The 18,150-nt window shown below is 37.3% G+C and overlaps 1 protein-coding gene across 4 annotated transcripts; it reads right to left on the bottom strand.

Moving 5' to 3' along the window:
• Positions 1 to 806: 806 nt before the first annotated feature.
• Positions 807 to 17,593, bottom strand: NDUFAF6 (NADH:ubiquinone oxidoreductase complex assembly factor 6). 4 transcript variants are annotated; one of them, XR_014491974.1, is made up of 10 exons: positions 17,276 to 17,593; positions 14,820 to 14,919; positions 13,177 to 13,299; positions 11,165 to 11,221; positions 9,831 to 9,933; positions 8,585 to 8,718; positions 7,440 to 7,541; positions 3,890 to 3,946; positions 1,277 to 2,784; positions 807 to 845 (listed from the first exon to the last, which is right to left on the bottom strand). XR_014491974.1 is itself a non-coding variant. In XM_083358422.1 (10 exons), exons 1-9 carry the CDS (start codon positions 17,473 to 17,475, stop codon positions 3,363 to 3,365), a joined length of 906 nt encoding a protein of 301 aa, XP_083214548.1. In that variant the 5' UTR covers positions 17,476 to 17,593; the 3' UTR covers positions 2,647 to 2,784; positions 3,330 to 3,362. The 4 variants fall into 4 exon arrangements, 2 of the variants coding, with proteins under 2 accessions (XP_083214547.1, XP_083214548.1); XR_014491975.1 differs by having other exon boundaries at positions 14,816 to 14,919; positions 17,276 to 17,335; XM_083358422.1 differs by lacking the exon at positions 807 to 845 and adding an exon at positions 3,330 to 3,392 and having other exon boundaries at positions 2,647 to 2,784.
• Between the last annotated feature and the right edge of the window lie 557 nt (positions 17,594 to 18,150).

The following is an 18,150-nucleotide window of genomic DNA, read 5'->3' as shown; positions in this document are numbered from 1 at the left end:
ACGGTTAAGGAGTGCCGGCGGGTGATCCCCAGGGGGAGGGCATTCTCTGTGGGCGCGCCTGCCCTTTGGAATGATTTACCAGTGGAACTTCAGACCGCCCCCGATCTGCGTACATTTCGCTGGGATCTGAAAACTTGGTTTTTGATCTATTAGGCCTGGACTGAAGGGGTTTTAGCTTTTAATATTGTTTTAATTGTTGGGCTTATGTAATTTAATCTATTTTAATTTATACTATTTTTATATCATATTTTATGTTGCCCTGTAAACCGCCCTGAGTCCTTCGGGAATAGGGCGGTATAAAAATGTAATTAAATAAAATAAAATAAATAAATAAATAAAGCAAACATCTAAGAATGAACTGTATTGATTTGACTGACAAATCATAACTCTAATTCCTGCACACCGTGCTAGAAAATTTTTCATATCAAATGTCTGAATGATATAAATGATATAAAAAGTTAAAAGTATTTGCAAGTTAAAAATGTTTAGAAAATATTTGTGTGTCACCCGGAAATACTGTATGAGATTGGCAGCCATTTAACTCTGTAAATAAATAAATAAAATAAATAAATATATTTGCTTCCTGTGTTATTAATGAAATCATAACTAATAATGCAGGTATCTGTATAGTTCTGGAAAGGAAATTAAACAAATATACATACATGTTTGCTAGCATGTTAACAGCATCTTTTCCTTTTTGTATTTTTTGATGTAGTGGTTAAAGCATCAGGCTTAGAAACTGGGAGATGGTGAATTCTAATCCCACTTTAGGCATGAAGCCAGCTGGAGGAGGCAACGGAAAGCTACTTCCAAAATAAGGCCAAGAAAGCTCTAGAGTCTAGGACCTATTGAGGTAGATCCCAGGAATAAAAAAAACCTCACTCAAAGGAGCACATACACAGCCACAAACACAAATATTTTTTAAGTGTCTTGTGAAAACAGCACATATGAGCATACTATCAATACTGTTAGTTATCCACAGGGTACAATTACAGTTCACATTAACCAAGTACCAGCCAGTTAATTTCTAGAAAATAAAAAAAAATTGTTTCTTTTTTGTGGGGACTTATGACCGGCACATGTAAGTGAAAATATATAATCTGCATATCTTTCAGATTTTTGTTTTGTTTCATGCTTTTAAATATATTATTGTTCTGTACCAGCCTGCTACCGGCCCTGCAGAAAAGGCAGGGACAACCCCTTTACAAACGGGAAGAGGCTGGAATTAAGCCTGCCAAATTTATTAACATAAAACAGAGCAAAACAAGACACCAACCATGAAACAGGAGCTATGAAACAGGAACTATTCAAGCGGTTGCCTTCAGCAAACCAGCCCTCCCACACATTCCCCTTTTATACAGTTCGGGGCGTGGCTTCTCTCTGCCTCCTTCCGAGGTGCCCCATTGCCTTCCTCTATTTACTCCTGATTGACTGCCTCCTGCGTCGGGCGTCCTTGAACAGGGCCAGCTGTGGGTCATCTTCATCCACGCTGTCAGGCTCACACAGCTGGGTCTCCGTCGTGACCAGGTGGGAGTGGCCTGGCTGAGGGCTCTCATCAGCAAGCTCTCCAACCCCCTCAGCAAGCTCTTCAACACCCCCCTCCTCCTCTGAGTCGTCCGACCCAACTGCCGAACCCACAGGCTGACCCTGAATCACAACAATTATCTTGTTTCAGTTGCATGTGGAGGCTTTCTTTTTGCATGTTATTGTTCTTTGTAAATTACTATTTCTAATGAAAAGCAGTAGAGAAACATTTTAATAAATTAAGGCATGCAATATTCTTTTGAGAAGTAAAGAATCACCATCCTATAGAACATTCTCCCCACTCTGGACATTTGTCAAATGTGTAAATGTTCAACTCCCAGGACTTTCCATAATTCCTATGGTAATTAGAAAACTGTGTGAGTTCAGTTTATCAAATTTTGCTCTTTTTCAATTAATTTTGCTTTATGTATATGTTTTAATCTGTACAGGTAATCAACTTACAGCAGTTCATTTAGTGAAGGTTCGAAGTTACAATGGCACTGGAAAAAATGGCTTATGACCATTTTTCACCCTTATGACCATTGCAGCATCCCCATGGTTACATGATTTACATTCAGATGCTTGACAACTGGTTCATATTTATGACCGTTACTGTAGCCCCAAGGTCATGTGATCATCTTTTGCAAAATCTATGGGGAAGCCAGATTCACTTAACCACCTATTACTAAATTAACAACTGCAGTGTTTCACTAACAAATGGGGCAAGAAGAGTCATAAAATGGGGCAAAACTCACTTAACAAATTAGTCACCTAGCAACATAATTTCTTGGCTCAATTGTGGTCAGAGGTCAAGGACTACCTGTAATTGATACAAATACCTGGCTCAACCTAAGCAAGGCTCTGTTTGATTAGACCCTGGATGGAACGTTGCTGAGGAACCCTCAAGTTCCAAGATGGTGGACGTCATGGACCGAATTAGATTTAGACAACTCCTGTGTTCAAATACAGACTCAGTCATGTGACAGTGGGCTAGTTACTAATTTACGTAATGTATTTCATAAGATTGTTGTGAAGTCTGGGATTGGATTAAATGTGAAGAGCCTGGATATATCATCCATATAACATTTCCATATAATAATTCTCAATCAGACAGACTCAATCTTATAGTTTTCAATAAGCTTTTTTCCATGATCTAATATACAAACGCAAAGGTAGTAAAGTGCTCTTCTGGTGCAAACTTGGATGAAATACATTGAAGTCAGCTTTTTGTATTTTATGTAAATAATCTTCAATAGCAACCTGGAAAGAAAGAGGATATAATTATTATAATATACAAACAAGATATTAAATGTATTATAAACAATGAAATATATAAACAATAATTATTTCTATTGTTGCTATAAAATGCCGAGGTATTAATGGCAAATGGGAACACTGATTTTGAGGTCACCATGTCATACTAGTAGCAGCAAGAGGCTCACATGAAACTTATATTTGGTTTTCAGATAGAAACTTTAAATTTCACTCTGTACTATGGAATACTCTCACAAACACAAAGTGGCTCCAGATGGACCACAATTGACCCCCAAATTGTTGTTGCTAAGTGACACATTTATTAAGTGATTTTGCCCCATTTTACAACCTCTCCTGCCACAGTTAAGTGAATCGCTGCAGTTGTTAAATGAATCTAGCTTCCCCACTGACTTTGCTTGTCAGAAGGTCACAAAAAGTGATCACATGACCTCCAGACACTGCAATCGTCATAAATATGACAGCCTGAATTTTGATCATGTAACCAGGGAACTGCTTTAACAGTCGTAAGTATAAAAATGGTTGTAACTCACTTTTGTCAGTGCTGTTGCAACTTTGAACAGTCACTAAATGAACTGTTGTAAATTGAGGACTACCTGTATTAAGTTTTTGATAAAGTTAACATAGTTATTTTACTTGGGAGGAAAAGTCCAATCTTCCTTCCTAATGAGAAGTCAAGATGGCAAAATCTGATCTTATCTATCTCCCTGCAACGCCATAACATCCCTCGTAACTGTTGGAAGCCCAAAAAATAGTTTTGGGAAAGGATTCCCATCTCAACTTTAGACAATTTGTTCCACCAAAAGAAATCACAGCCATACTGACTGTAATATTTTTTTTAAAAAAATCCCAATCTGTATCATGTTTGTGTGAACATCATTAATTATGTCAAACTGTCAAGTATTTACCAGAACACTTGATTAAGTCAAATGTTATGAAAGAAAAGCCGAAGGGGATAGGTAAATAAACAAGACTATTTGAAAATGTGACTAGATATTAATGATAAAGCTTTGTAGTTCACACATAAGGTTAAATGCCCTTATCACAATTTTTTTGAAGTTTTTTTTAAAAGAAAAGCAATACAACCACTTACTGTACAAAGGAAGGCAGGAAGTGCTTTGGCAGGGACATTCTTCTTGAAGGACCTAGCCTGGAAAGAAACAGACAAAATGATGCATTTAAAATTAAGGAATGTGTCGAGGTGAGAAAGTTTCTCATGAGTTGGGTTCGGTGATAAAATGGTAAATTACTATTCTACTGAAGGAAGAAAAAAAATTAACTGGGCACCTTCATATACACTTCAAAGCTAAGAGAAAGTGGGAGACAGAATTGTGAGTAGAGAGAGCTGACAGATTTAAAAAAGAAGAAAGAAAAACAGATAGTGGCTAGGATAGGACAGGACTGATGTTTCTAGTGCCAGTGGAAAAGATGACTTTAAAAAATGATTACGCAGAGATTATACGTTCATGCAAGGTTATTGTTAAATAAAATTGTAATTGTTTATAAAGAACTGGCTATCTGGGTAAATGAGAGACACTGTATAATGCCCCGACCACACATGCCTTACCCCCAAATGGAAAATACCTTATAAAGAGAAAACTCTTTTAAGAAATGTTCAGCAAGTGGAAACATTACAGGTGGTTCTTTACTTATGGCCATTTATTTTATGTTATGATGGCACTGAAAAAATGACTTAGGATCGGTGTCCCCAAGTCATGTGGTCAAAATTCAGGGGCTTGGCAACTGGCATGTATTCATGCAACCTGTAGGACCCCAACCTTATATGTTAGTCATTTGTGATCCAAGGGAACTTCGGACAAGCGAAGTCAACAGGCCAAGCAGATTTGTTAACAACCACAATTCATTTAATGACCATGCAAAAAAAAAAAGTCATAAAATTGGACACCTCATGTAGCAATCTATTGCTTGGCAATAGAATTTCCGGCTGAACATTGAGGACTATGTGTATTGCATTGGGTATCAGAAATCTGGGTTAACTACTAGCTTCATCATTTCTGATATACTGCAAATCAGAAGAATGTTTCTTTTGAAAGACAAAATAACAGCATCAGATTATGAAAAAAAGATAACACCATATTGTTGGGAAATGTCCTCCTATTCTTGTCTGGTAATAGCCTCTATGAGAGATCACGTAACTCCTTCCTCCCTCCCTCACCTGTGAATCGTAACTATTCACTTCCGTATCAAACACAACACTATTTGCATAGCTTGCAAACTGGGGATAGAACAATCAGGGTGGTGGATCTAAACATCATCAACACTGCTATTTCATTCCAATTTGTGACATATACCTCAGCATAAAATCTGGCCTGGAGCTTCCAACTCCCTGAGTTTAACTTTGAACTGACCAAAAAGTTTTCCTTCTTTTTATGTTGGTTTCACTTCCCAAAGAGTAAAGACGTTTCACAATTTTAGTTCCACCTACAGAAAAGAAAGCCTACTTCTGCTCTTACTCATAGTTTTGCTCCTGTTAATTTCCTCACTTTCTCGTACCTTTGCGTAAGTAGGAAGCACCCCCATAGCTTTCTTTTAACTTTTTACTGTAATGAATCAACAGAGCCACACAATGTTTTCAAACCAAACAAAGTAACTGCAGTAATTCTGCTCTGCTTTCTTGTCTTTTCCAGTTATGCTAAAAGTCAGCAAGCATAACCTGTTTTATACAAATATTTCTATGCTGCTATAGGGAAGGTGAATCTATACATAGAGAGCTGAATAAACATGGATGGGAAAGTAAAGCTTTGAAGCAAAAGAAGAGAAGAAATCCAATTGGTGGCACAAATAGGTAGAAGACAAAGTAGTAAAGCAAAGACTCTATATTATAATTATCTTCGTAAGGCTCAATGTAATGAGTCCTAATGGCAACCAGGTAGCAATGCCTCCAGTTCCAGATGCAGGGGAATGTCAGGAGAAGAGTACAGGTAGCCCTTGACTTATAACCATTCATTTAGTGACCATCTGAAGTTACAGTTACTGAAAAAAGTGACTTATGACCAGTTTTCACACTTACAACCGTTGCAGCATTCCCGTGGTCACGTGATCAAAATTCGGGTCCTTGGCAATGGTATGGATTTATGCACCATGCACTGCCCGTGGTCACAGGATCACCATTTGTAACCTTTCCAGCTTCTGACAAGCAAAATCAATGGGGAATCCAGATTCGCTTAACAACTGCAGTGATTTGCTTAACAATTGTGGCAAAAAAAAGACAAAATGAAGCACAACTCATTTAACAACTGCCTTGCTTAGCAACTGAAATTTGGGGCTCAACTGTAGTTGTAAGTTGAGGACTACCCATACGCAAGGACTCCCTTGTGCTAAATGACTGATCCAGTTTTATAAAAAAAATTCTCAGCAGCTGTTAAGTGAAAACAGCAATCACATGATGCTGGCTAGTTGCCGAGCACCCAAAATGCAGTTATGTAACAAGGGAAGCAGCTATCAGAACTTTGGAACCAGGTCATAAGAACCTTTGTAGCTTCAAATGGTTGCTAGTGACCAACTGTAAGTCAAGGCCTACCTGTATGTCCCAAACTCCTGCTTTTGAGCATCTGTGAAGTGAAATATTGAGCCAAAATGAGTTTTTCCTGATCTAAAAGAGTTATTATGCTATCTAACACCAGAAAAAGACAACCCCACCCCTCACCCCCAATTTGCAGTATTAAATTAGGCATGGAAGGCAGAGAAGAGGAGAAAAGCAAAACATTAGCAGGAATTATATTTAGCAAGGCTACATACAGTTTTGACATCATAACACTGAGATAATTTATGCAAGCTTAAAAACAGATGGATTTTGCCCTCTGTTGGCCATTGAGGAATATGGTCACATATTCACATATGCTTGTAACTACAGTAATTTCAACATTCATTTACATTTAACTTTCCTTTATACTAGTCAGTACTTTCTCCATATGAATTTGCATGCTTTCTTCTAAAGTCTATGTGAAACATAAACACACTACACATGTAAAATGTATAAACACATTTTATAAATGCTATGTCCCAAATAATCATCTTTGCCAGTATTTTCCCCAATAAATATATTTGCTACACAACTTCTCAAATGTACACTTTTTCACTGGAGGATCAAACTGCTGCTTTGCAGCTATTGTTCTGCTATGGCTAAGGATTTGTCCAGCTGCATTAAAAATAAAATCTTTGTATGGCAGAACTCCTATCAAAGAGGTGACAAAGTAAACAACCAAAAAAACCCCATTACTATCAATGTTATTTCTAACAGTCTGGACAGGAAACACTTATTCCAAAGAACTAGTATCACAATACTCTGAACACTAACATAAAAGAAAGTTTAAAGTTACAAAGAATTCCAGCAACAACTTGATTTTCAAACAAGGAACAAATATACAATTAAAGGTAACAAAACTTGTCTCTTTTCTCAAGTCCAACCAGAGGAAGCCAGTTCTTTTTTAAATGTGGGGTTCTTGGCATATGTTCATTTGTACAACTTAAGTTATTCAAGTTCCACAATAGTTTTCATCAACCTTCCCCAATATGATAAGTGTACTACCAGCCATTATGTCCACTATCTATTAATGCACCTATTTCAAGAGCACTGGCCTACAATATTGTTAATGAAATTTTGATAAAATCCAGAAACTCACATGTTCCAGATGAACATGGGCTTGACTTGCAATGTCATATACAATATCTTTTATTTTCTTCACCTCATTTTTTCTTATGAAATCTTCTTGTGAAGCACCATGCTGACATACATGGAAGGAAAACAAGTACAGATTTTAAATATTCCTGGGAAATGCACTGGGAGAATATATTATTATCTTGAAGCTATATTACAATAATATACATGTTATATACTATATAACATGTTTTTTGAAGTCATAAGGATAGTTCAGAAAGTGTAATCTTATGTTTATATCAATAGAAAATCCCACGGTAATTTCCCATTATAAAACACTGCTTGGTTTCAGGAAGGTTTTACAATAGAGTTTGCCAGTCTTTGGCAGAGAATTAGCAGTTGCAATTGAAGACATCTAAATGGTAGCAGAATGAAAAAGGCTTTATTAGAAAGCATCATGTCACAATTCTCCAGGCCAATAAAAATACAAAAGGAGTGAGCAAATACTTTAATGCTTTTCTCAGTAACAAAAATGTGAATAAGGTAAATATTACATTAAGCAAGGGGCTGAAATATTAAGAGTTCTAATTTGCTCCAGTATGTGAAATTACTTGTCTTACTTGGCGAAAAGGGCAGAGAAGCGGATGATCCTCGCCTAGTGATCAGGTGGGATTTGATTATCAATGGCAATGCCAGGATTACCGTCATTAAGTAATGCAGTTTATGTGCTGTCATGCTTTAACGACAAAATTCTAATACCAGTTACTATTGTTAACCAAAGATTACTTGTATGCATAAAAATAAATGAAAATATAGACACAAAGTTTTTAAGCTTGCAAGCAGAAGAACATGTACACGTCATTTTTTTAATATAGAGGTCAACAAATAAAGTGGAATGTCACAGCAAGATTTTTAGGCATCTAAGAGGATAATAATGATAAGGCGTTTTAAAGATTAGATTTCAAATGTTTCAATAATTTCCCATCTAGTAATATTGCCAGAGCAAAATATAAGTCATGATGTACAGGCACTTTCAATGAAGGACCAATTCTGAAATGGTTAAAAATAGAAATGATACACTACTCTCAGTAGAATTTGCATTTTGCTACTGATTTATTAATACATCAAAAGTAGGAATATTGTTACAAACTGGATCTCAGCTTTACTTACCAGCATGCAAATATCCATGGGGAGAAACACCTTCCTTCTGCTAGCATGGTATGGAGTAGCCCTTAAACACGTGACAATACCTTGTGCCTTCCCTATGTGACTGGCTGCATGGTCTGCGTGGATGTCCCTCACGCCTGTTAAGTACAGAAAAGAAAAGCCTAAAGGATGCTTATTGAAATGGCCAGGCAACAAAATCTAATCAGAACTAATAGGTAAGACGTTGTTTAAAGAAGAGTTAAAATGCAAACAATATGGTACTTGGAATTTCCACATTTGTCAGATGATTGGAAATAGAACATATTATTGGGAATTGGGCAAAAGAAGATTTCCACCTTTTTACTGCCCACTGTGATCTAAGGCCATTCATGTGATAATTGCATCTATTAACATATTTTCTGCAAGAAAATACAATCACACAGGTAGGTCATGAGCAAAAACTACAGGTAATCCTTGACTCCAGACGGTACTTAGCTTTGTATACCAAAACTTTAAGCCTGTCCCTGGAAAAAGAAAATCAAAAGACTTGATTCAACAAGTATTTGTTTAAAAATCAAATAAATACAGATAGTCCTTGACTTACAACAGTTAATTTAATGACTGTTCGAAGTTACAGTGGCACTGGAAAAAGTGACCATTTTTCATCCTTACAATCACAGCAGCATCCCCAAAATCATGTGATCAACATTCAGATGCTTGGCAACTGACCCATATTTTATGATGGTTGCTGTGTCCCAGAGTCAGGTGATCACCCTGTGACTTTCTGCCAATAGAAAAGCCAGATTCACTTAACAACCATGTTACTAACTTAACAACGGCAGTCATTCACTTAACAACCGAGGCAAGAAAGGTCATAAAATGGGATAAAATTCACCTAACTGCCTCACTTAGTGGCACTGGAAAAAGTGACTTATGACCATTTTTCATCCTTACGACCAATTGCAGCATCCCCAAGATAACGTGGTCAACAGATGCTTGGCAAGTGACTCATATTCATGACGGTTGCAATGTCTCAGGGTCACGTGATCACCTTTTGCAACCTTCTGACAAGTCAATGGGGAATCCAGATTCACTCAACCATGTTACTTTGCTTAACAACTATGGCAAGAAAGGTTGTAAAAATGGGGCAAAGCTCATTTAACAATTGCTTTGCTTGGTAACAGAAATCTTGGGACTCAACTGTGGTCATAAATCGAAGACTTCCTGTATTGGTACATCCATCCATGTGGCAAGTGCCAGAGTAACCTACCAAGTGTTTCTAGTGTGAGATAAAGGAGTGCACTCTGTGTATTTTCAGCATATGTCTCAAGTTCGCTGATATCCTGATACGCTCGGTCATCCAGATTCTTCTCCTGTGCGTTTGTAAAGGGGGGGGAGAGGAGAGGAGTGCATATATTGAAACAACTGATCACTGAGGTTAACTTAAAAAAAAACAGAAGTATGTCACTTTTATTAAAAGAAAGCATTATCTTCTGAGGGACATGTAGATTACTTTTCCTACCCTAAGTTACTATCTTGTTTACCTTTTTTAAAAAAAGAGGAGAAAAATAGGGAAAGAAAAAAACAGAGGGGAAGAGCATTGAGAACAAAATAAATTTTAATCTTTACTGGAAGCGTATAACAACTTTTAGGATGCTTTACACCTTTACAAATTTTCCTCTTAGCTAGAAAGAACACTTTTCTCCTTGATCTACAGTCATTGAAAACAGAAGAGCCTTGGAAATAGATCCTATTATACAGCTAATTATGTACCTCTGAAATAGCTGGGATCTGCTAATGGAAAGAGGTATTATTTAGCCGCCTGCTAATGTAATGATTAAATAGCTCAAGGTAATGCTACATGCTTTTTGAAAGTTAATCAAATTGAAAATAAAAGGAATATTTTGGTTGCCAACATATGATTTTTTTCAACAAAGACAGAAAGACAGAAGATTATAATGCCTCTATTATGCAGACCATATCTTCCACTGAGCTCTGTTACCAAACTGGTTAATCAGTTTATTTATTCGTTATTTATTAGTACAAAACCAATAAACATTTCTCAATAGCCACTTGCATAATTTCTAGAGGGAGTGAAATCATGGCATTTATGCAGCTTCCTAAATACCAATCCAACATAGCTACTGTACCTTAGTACAATAAAATAATGTGTCTTTAAGGAAACTGAATTAAAATCACCAAGGGAGAAAAATGTAGTAATAATCATAACCTGCATTTATGTTGATGTTTCAATATTTTGTTCATGCTGCAGTTTATTATATATTACCTTTATAGAATATTTTAAAATATATTCCTAATGTAAACATATTATACTCTCTTACAGTACAACAAACACTTCAGAACATTTTTCAGCCTTTCAAAATTAAGCATTTTCTGACAGTGGTTGCAACTGCATCTTTACCATGACATGCGGTCATATTTTTTTTGAAACACCATGGCTCATTTCAATTTGTTCTGGAGACTGTTATTGCAAAAAGACACTAAGAATTCTATTACAAAAACATAACAAAGAATTCAGTTACAAGGGGGAGCGGGAGGGAAGGGGATGTAATTTTTCTTTTTTCAAAATAATGTAAAACTTACCCTTTGGTCAATAATATTCATAAGCCATCTTTTGGTTAGGTTTTGCCTCTTAACAGCCTAAAAGCAGATAAACAGGATATATTAATATCTCTCTATAGAGAGAGAGAGATAGAAAAGAAACACGAAGAAATCAAGCAATCAAACCAAGATAACCACGTCACCACTGCTGGCTTAAAGGTCTATTTAATCTAACATACTATTTTCTACAGTCAACAATCAGATGCTGTAGGAAATTGAAATGATAATTTAATCAAGTGAGAGGAGCTGCAGCTTTTGAAAGTAAATTAATAAATGCAGTGAAAGATATATTGCTATCCAGGCTGGGCTACCTCTTTTAACACATGAAATACATCAAAATCACCTCTCTCTGAAACTTTAAAACAGACATGTCTTACCATAGCAGGGGCCTTGAAGTGCAAGGTGGTGAAGGTGATTGCAACAGGGACATGTCTAGGGCAGCTTCTAGAAGTGGCTGTGGCTTTGTACAACTCCAAAGCCACAGCATGCCAAGGAGCCGGTGAGTTGCAGGGGAACCAGCAGTGCAGAGGCACCTGTTTGTGAAACTGCTCACTGCCCTGCAGGGCAGGGTGCAGAGTGGCTAAAAGGGCTGATGAGCGAGAACAGACAGTTGGGGGAACTGAAGGGGAGGGCTGTCCTTGGAAGAACCGAGGCTCTGGCCCTGGAGGTACCAAGCCCAGAATGGCTTGGCTTGGGTCCTTAGCTAAAGGCTGGTGGAAATCAGTTAATAATGGCAATAAGTTATGCCAGGATTGCTGTTGTTAAGCAACGTAATGATGTGACATCGTACTTTACAACTGCATCGCTTACTGACAGAAATTCCATTCCCAATTACCATCACAACTCAAGGATTATCTGTAAATTGCTGACATGAACAGATCTACAAAGCAACTAGTATCCTCTTAAATGTAAGGCCACCAGCAATTAAGGTGAACATCTGTAACAAATTTTTACAAGAAAGAATTCTAATCATATGAATTATTACAAATTTGTGTATAGAGATCTTAAAAGATAATGTAGTCCAACATTTACAGCCATTTGCTTTGTAGTAAAGACTTGGATTTAAAATATCCCACATTTTCATCTCTTAACGAATATCCTTCTTAAGTGACTTAAATGTCAAATAAGACTGGCTAGACCTGGAGCCTTGCAATCAACTCAAAAAAGCATCTGACAGTGTTAGTGTTTTTAAGGGGACAAGTATGCACCTTAGGTTTTCAGCTGGGATACAAGTAAAATTGGAATGCAAAGCTGTAACTGGTGACTGAGTAAGTGAAGGTTATATTCAGGAAAACTTTTAACTGAAACTCTATTTTACTGCTATGAAGCAAGACAGGCAGTTCTAATTTATATGGAGACCAAAGGACAGGCAAATTCCTCTGAAAAACCTGAAGGTCACTGTGTGGAAAAGATTAGGCAATCTATCACAATGGTTGACATTATTTGTTTACTTTCCAAGGAAAGAGGGCATCATTTGCATCAGAGTGCCCAGTTGCCTTTCTCCATGCCTTCCTGATAAAGGGTCATGCCCAAGTTTCTTCCCTACAGCATGGAAGATATTTCCTGAATAAATCTTTCCCTTATCTTAACGTCAGTTCTTTTCAAAACAGCTGACAAAAACTTTCCAAGAGTATTTCCCACAGATATAAAAGCATTATCGTTACAAATTTAAATGTAAAGGCTATGTTATACCAAACATTTGACCCACTTATTCCCGTTTTTCCTGCCCCTACCCTATACTGCTGACCAGCAATGACAAAACTTGGGTGCATGGTTTGTTTGCCATTGTGAGATGGGAAATATAGAAATGTATATTAATATAAACCTAAAGCGGACTAATATAATTTATAACTCAGAGAACACCCCATTAAGCTCACTTGATCAAAGGGAAAAAATATCCCAAAGGGAAAAAATATGAAAATTCTAGCCTATGTACTGCTCAGAGTGGCATTCCGTTACCCAGAAAGTATTTAATGCATTGCTTAGCCTTATACCTTCCACAACTCTATTGCCACTGGTTGTTGTGGTGGATTATCCTGGTAAATGTCTTCTACAGCATTCCTCCAAAACTCTATCCGCATCAAACCGATGGTTTTCTCAGTTACAGAGTCTCTAATCTGGAACAGAAATACAGTACGAGTGATAGTCCAATTACATTACTTTTTTTCACATCTAATATACTATATTGAGGGTGGAGGTTCATCCTACATCTGAGCTACAGATATTCGCCACTATTGCATATGCTATATTGTTTAAACAAAAGGAAGAGATGTAAAAAAGAGCAGCCTGTTGTAGATGCACAGGATTCTTCCATGAATGAGGAATCCCACCATGGGGAGAACAGAGAGGCTCCACTCTTAGTTATTTGCAAAGAGCTACAATAGATCTTTGCAAAAGATGTAAGAGAAGATGTAGGAAATTCTTTCAATAAAAAAAGCTTTCCAGTATTAAAAAGAGCTTGCAAAGATTTGGTCATTTTAAAATTAGGAAGTTATCAACCATAAAACATAACTTATAAATGAAATCTATAAGCCAAATTATCTTACTTTCTGTAAGGATCATGTTAAAGTTCTCAACTAACCATTAGGCTGATAACATCAACTTCTCTATTCTTTCAACTGTTCGTTGTTAGTAGTAGACAAGCAAGAAAACATTTCAAGCTTATCTAACAAATGTAAGTTATTCTTGGTCCGTAAAAAGGCAGATAGGCAATTCAAATGCAATATTATTGGATATTGATGTACACAGCTTTAATATGGATATGTATCTTCTAAATTCAACTTTGAAATGAGTGTCAGATTTTGGTAGAGTTTTTGAAGAGTAGAGACTCGTTAACCTGGAGATAACCAATTTTTTCAATAGTGAGAATATTAAGGTTGCTGTTTTATAGCTTGCAACCAAAATATTTATTGAAACTGTTTCTAAGGCACAAGCAACTTCACACTAACGTATTTGTTTAGCATACAATTTTTGGATACAATTAACATAAGTTGGGACCAAAGTATTAAAGCAAAAGCCTGCTTTTTACACAATTCATAATTGATTTTATTTATCTTTTTCTTCTCTCAAAAACAATCAATGTTATCCCTGTGCTGAATCTACCCTTGAAAACTGACTTAAACAGCAGGACCCTCTGAGGCTATAACCACTTTCTTAAAGATTGGTCAATAACTACTTAAAAGTATCAGGGTACATATTCTAAAGGAACAGTTGAATATATCAGAAGCAAATAATGGAATATCCAGTGCAATTCATTAAAATCAGTATTATTTTTACTTGTTCATAAATTACTACAGAATGATACAGACAGGTATCTATTCACAATGACAGAATCCTAAAAAGATAGTAAAATATCCAAACAATTTATTCTTTATACCTTGTACAGTTTCATAAGGTCATAGATTGGCAGGTTGTTTTGTATTTATGTTCAGAATAATGCGTACATGTTAGGGATTATTTTTTATTTCATATCAAGTTTTCATCTGTAAGTAAACAATCTGTTTAGGTAGTCTGGTATCTTGTGAGGGAAAAACTGACAGTAACTGACAGGAAAAAACACAAACTTCACGTTTGGGATTTTTAGAGGGTTTTTTTTAATGTTAACATTGTATTGTATAATGGATATTTTAATACCTGCCTGAGCCAGTTCTACATTGAAGGCTCTCAGGGCAAAGACAGAGGCACGTGATTCTTCAGGCAACAGCAGTGCACACAGGAAGCCTTCGTAGTCCCGTTTTCTAGATATACAAAGAATATTTAAGAGCATTTGCTTTCATTACAAGCTCATTTAGCCAGTGGAACAGATAAAACAGTTCTCAATTAAATTATTTTTAATGTTATTTATTAATCAAATTGACACGGATGCCCAACTCACAGAAAGCGACTCCAAGCAAAGTACAAAAATAATTTTGCAGTTATTCTAAATCAAGGGGATATAAAATGGTACTCTCCATATAGTCCAGTTTACAATTCTTAGAACTATAAAGCACTGATCTGCAGGCTGGCTAATGAGAACTAAAGTCTAGATTTTCTGGAGCGCATAGTACCACTATGTCCACTCCTCTAAAATAGAAGTATATACTCAATACACAATGTCTAGGATTTGTTTTAAAATTAAGGTTACAAGCGCATCATGTCTTGCTGGTCATCAAAAGATAGTTTGGAAACTTTATTTTATTTGCCCAACAGACACAACGCTGAAATGTATTGCAATAAAATGGTAGAATGGGTTGCACTATTTCAAATCACAGATGAGATTCTGCACTTGTGAAGTCAAATCAAATCAAATCAAATTTATTACAGCTCAAAGACTAAATACAATAAAAAATTTAACATTAGAACTGTTATATACATACATATAACAGAAAAAGACTAAGTATAATAGGATTTATAAAAAGTTTATGGGGAAAAATGAAGTTCTAACACATGGTGAATTAATTAACTTTCTATTTATAGGCATGTTATAGGCATGTTTATAGGCATATTGCTAAGCACATTTGATTTGTGCTTAGATTGTAAGCCGCCCTGAGTCTTCGGAGAAGGGCGGGATAGAAATGGGATTAAAATAAAATAAAATAAAATAATAAAATAAAATAAAATAAAATAAAATAAAATAAATAAAATAAATAAAATAATAAAATAAAATAAAATAAAAAATAAAATAAAAATAAAATAAAAATAAAATAAAATAATAAAATAAAATAATAAAATAAAATAATAAAATAAAATAATAAAATAAAATAAAATAAAATAAAATAAAATAAAATAAAATAAAAAATAAAATAAAATAAAATAAAATAAAATAAAATAAAAATAAAATAAATGTTACCTATAAATGGTTTTATTGTACAACGCCATATTGAGCCATGGTGGAGCAGTGGGCTAATGCCTCCTTAAGTAACACCAGCTGCCTGCAATTAGTGCAGGTTTGCATCCCACCAGGCTCAAGGTTGACTCAGCCTTCCATCCTTCCGAGGTAGGTAAAATGAGGACCCAGATTGTTGAGGGCAATAAGCTGACTTTGTAATAATGCCGCTTGGGGGGGGGGGGCGAAAGCCCTAATAAGCAGGCATATACATAGAATGAAGGCTACTGCTAAGCTTGTAAGCCGCCCTGAGTCTTCGGAGAAGGGCGGGATATAAATGGAATTAAAATAAAATAAAAATAAATAAAATTAAGCTGACTTTGTAATAATGTCGCTTGGGGGGGCACTGAAAGCCCTAATAAGCAGGCATATACATAGAATGAAGGCTATTGCTAAGCACATTGATTTGTGCTTAGATTGTAAGCCGCCCTGAGTCTTCGGAAAAGGGTGGGATATAAATGGGATTAAAATAAAATAAATAAATAAAATAAATAAATATGCTTTAACCAACACGCCTTTAGAATACATTTAAGAGAGCCTGGCATTCTATGTTCTATAGGTTGCAAAGAGTTGGACACGACTTAGCGACTAAACAACTCTATTTTCTTGGAAAAAATAAAGAGCAATCCTGAAAAATGGGCAAACTATTCTCTGGCTGCCACTGCAAAAAAATAAAAAATAAAAATCAGGGGATGGCACTCCAGAGGACAAGCACAACGCACACTGCACTAGGAATGGCAGCCTAGCCAAGAGATGTGTGGAAAAGCACAAGGGGAGACTGGGTCTCTTTGGGGGACGCCTGGGATATAGAAATATTTAGAATACATAGAAATCATGTTAGCCTCTTCCTAGAGAAGCTAGGAAGTTAATGCACTCTCCCAAACAGCATTAAGACGTGGCCTCGGCTTGCGGGCCGTTCTCAAGGGCGATTTGAAGCAGATTCCGAGCCTCTACGTCAGCGTTTTCCAACCTTAGGAACTTGAAGATGCGTGGACTTCAACTCCCAGAATTCCCCAGCCAGCATAGCTGGCTGGGGAATTCTGGGAGTTGAAGTCCACGCATCTTCAAGTTCCTAAGGTTGGGAAACGCTGCTCTACGTCACATTATCTGAAAATATGCAAAACAAATAGGCTGGGAGGTGCCAAACCACACCCCGCAGAGGGGTTGCCCTGGTTATCCTGTCCAGCCCAGCCCAGGCCCGACCCCGAAGAAGCAGCCGCTAGCCTCACCGCAGCAAATCCAGGCAGTAGCGCTCCACTCCTCCCGCACTCGGCTGGTGAGAAGCAGCCAGGGCGGCCGGGGCGCGCCCTCCGAGGCTGACGGGGTTCAGCAGCCGCCCGCGCTCGGCGCGTGGGACCCGCAGCGCCCAAGGTGAAAGAGCCGCGCGCGAACTTCGACCCAGTGCCGCAGCGCCTGCGGAGGCCGCCATGCTGCCAATGCCCCGCCCCTGTTGTCAATCGCCCCGCCCCCGCCGCTTCTTTCTCACGGCCGGCTACGTCATCGGAGTCACTCGGAGGGCTCCGCCTCTGCTGTCAATCATCGGACGCTTAACTCCTTCGTTTACACGTGCTGTTCCCCAATCGGATGGAGTTGCCTCATTAGACGTCTCATCTCTTAACGCAGGGGTCTTCAAACTCGGCCCTTTTATATCCCGTGGACTTCAACTCCCAGAATTCCTCAGCCAGGCATGTTGGCTGAGGAACTCTGGGAGTTGAAGTCCATGAGTCATAAAAGGGCCGAGTTTTTGAAGATCCCTGTCTTTACGCGTCCGTCTCCGTTAAGACAGCCGACCTTTGTGCCTTGAAATCGGGAAGTTAGGGGCGTCCCAGTACCGACTCCATCGGATTCCCACCCACCCACCCCCGACATGGTTGGATTTGCACAAGAGAATGCACCTAAGCAAAAAGAAACTATTCTACAACCTAATCTATGAGCTCCCCGATGTAAACTATCCTGGTTTTGATATTGCATTGTGGTTGAATTAGGTATGTATTAAACAGGAACCAAAAGGTGATATAGTCTTTTCTCAAAGTTGTTGTATACCATGCAGGGCTTTCATAATCTGCTTCGGGAGCACTTGTTGACATATACTGATCTCGATCAT

This window comes from Vipera ursinii (assembly GCF_947247035.1).
Source record: "Vipera ursinii genome assembly, chromosome: 3".
Lineage (NCBI taxonomy): Eukaryota > Metazoa > Chordata > Lepidosauria > Squamata > Viperidae > Vipera > Vipera ursinii.
Note: the sequence above shows the minus strand (reverse complement) of the source record. Positions and strands in the feature narration are given on the sequence as shown.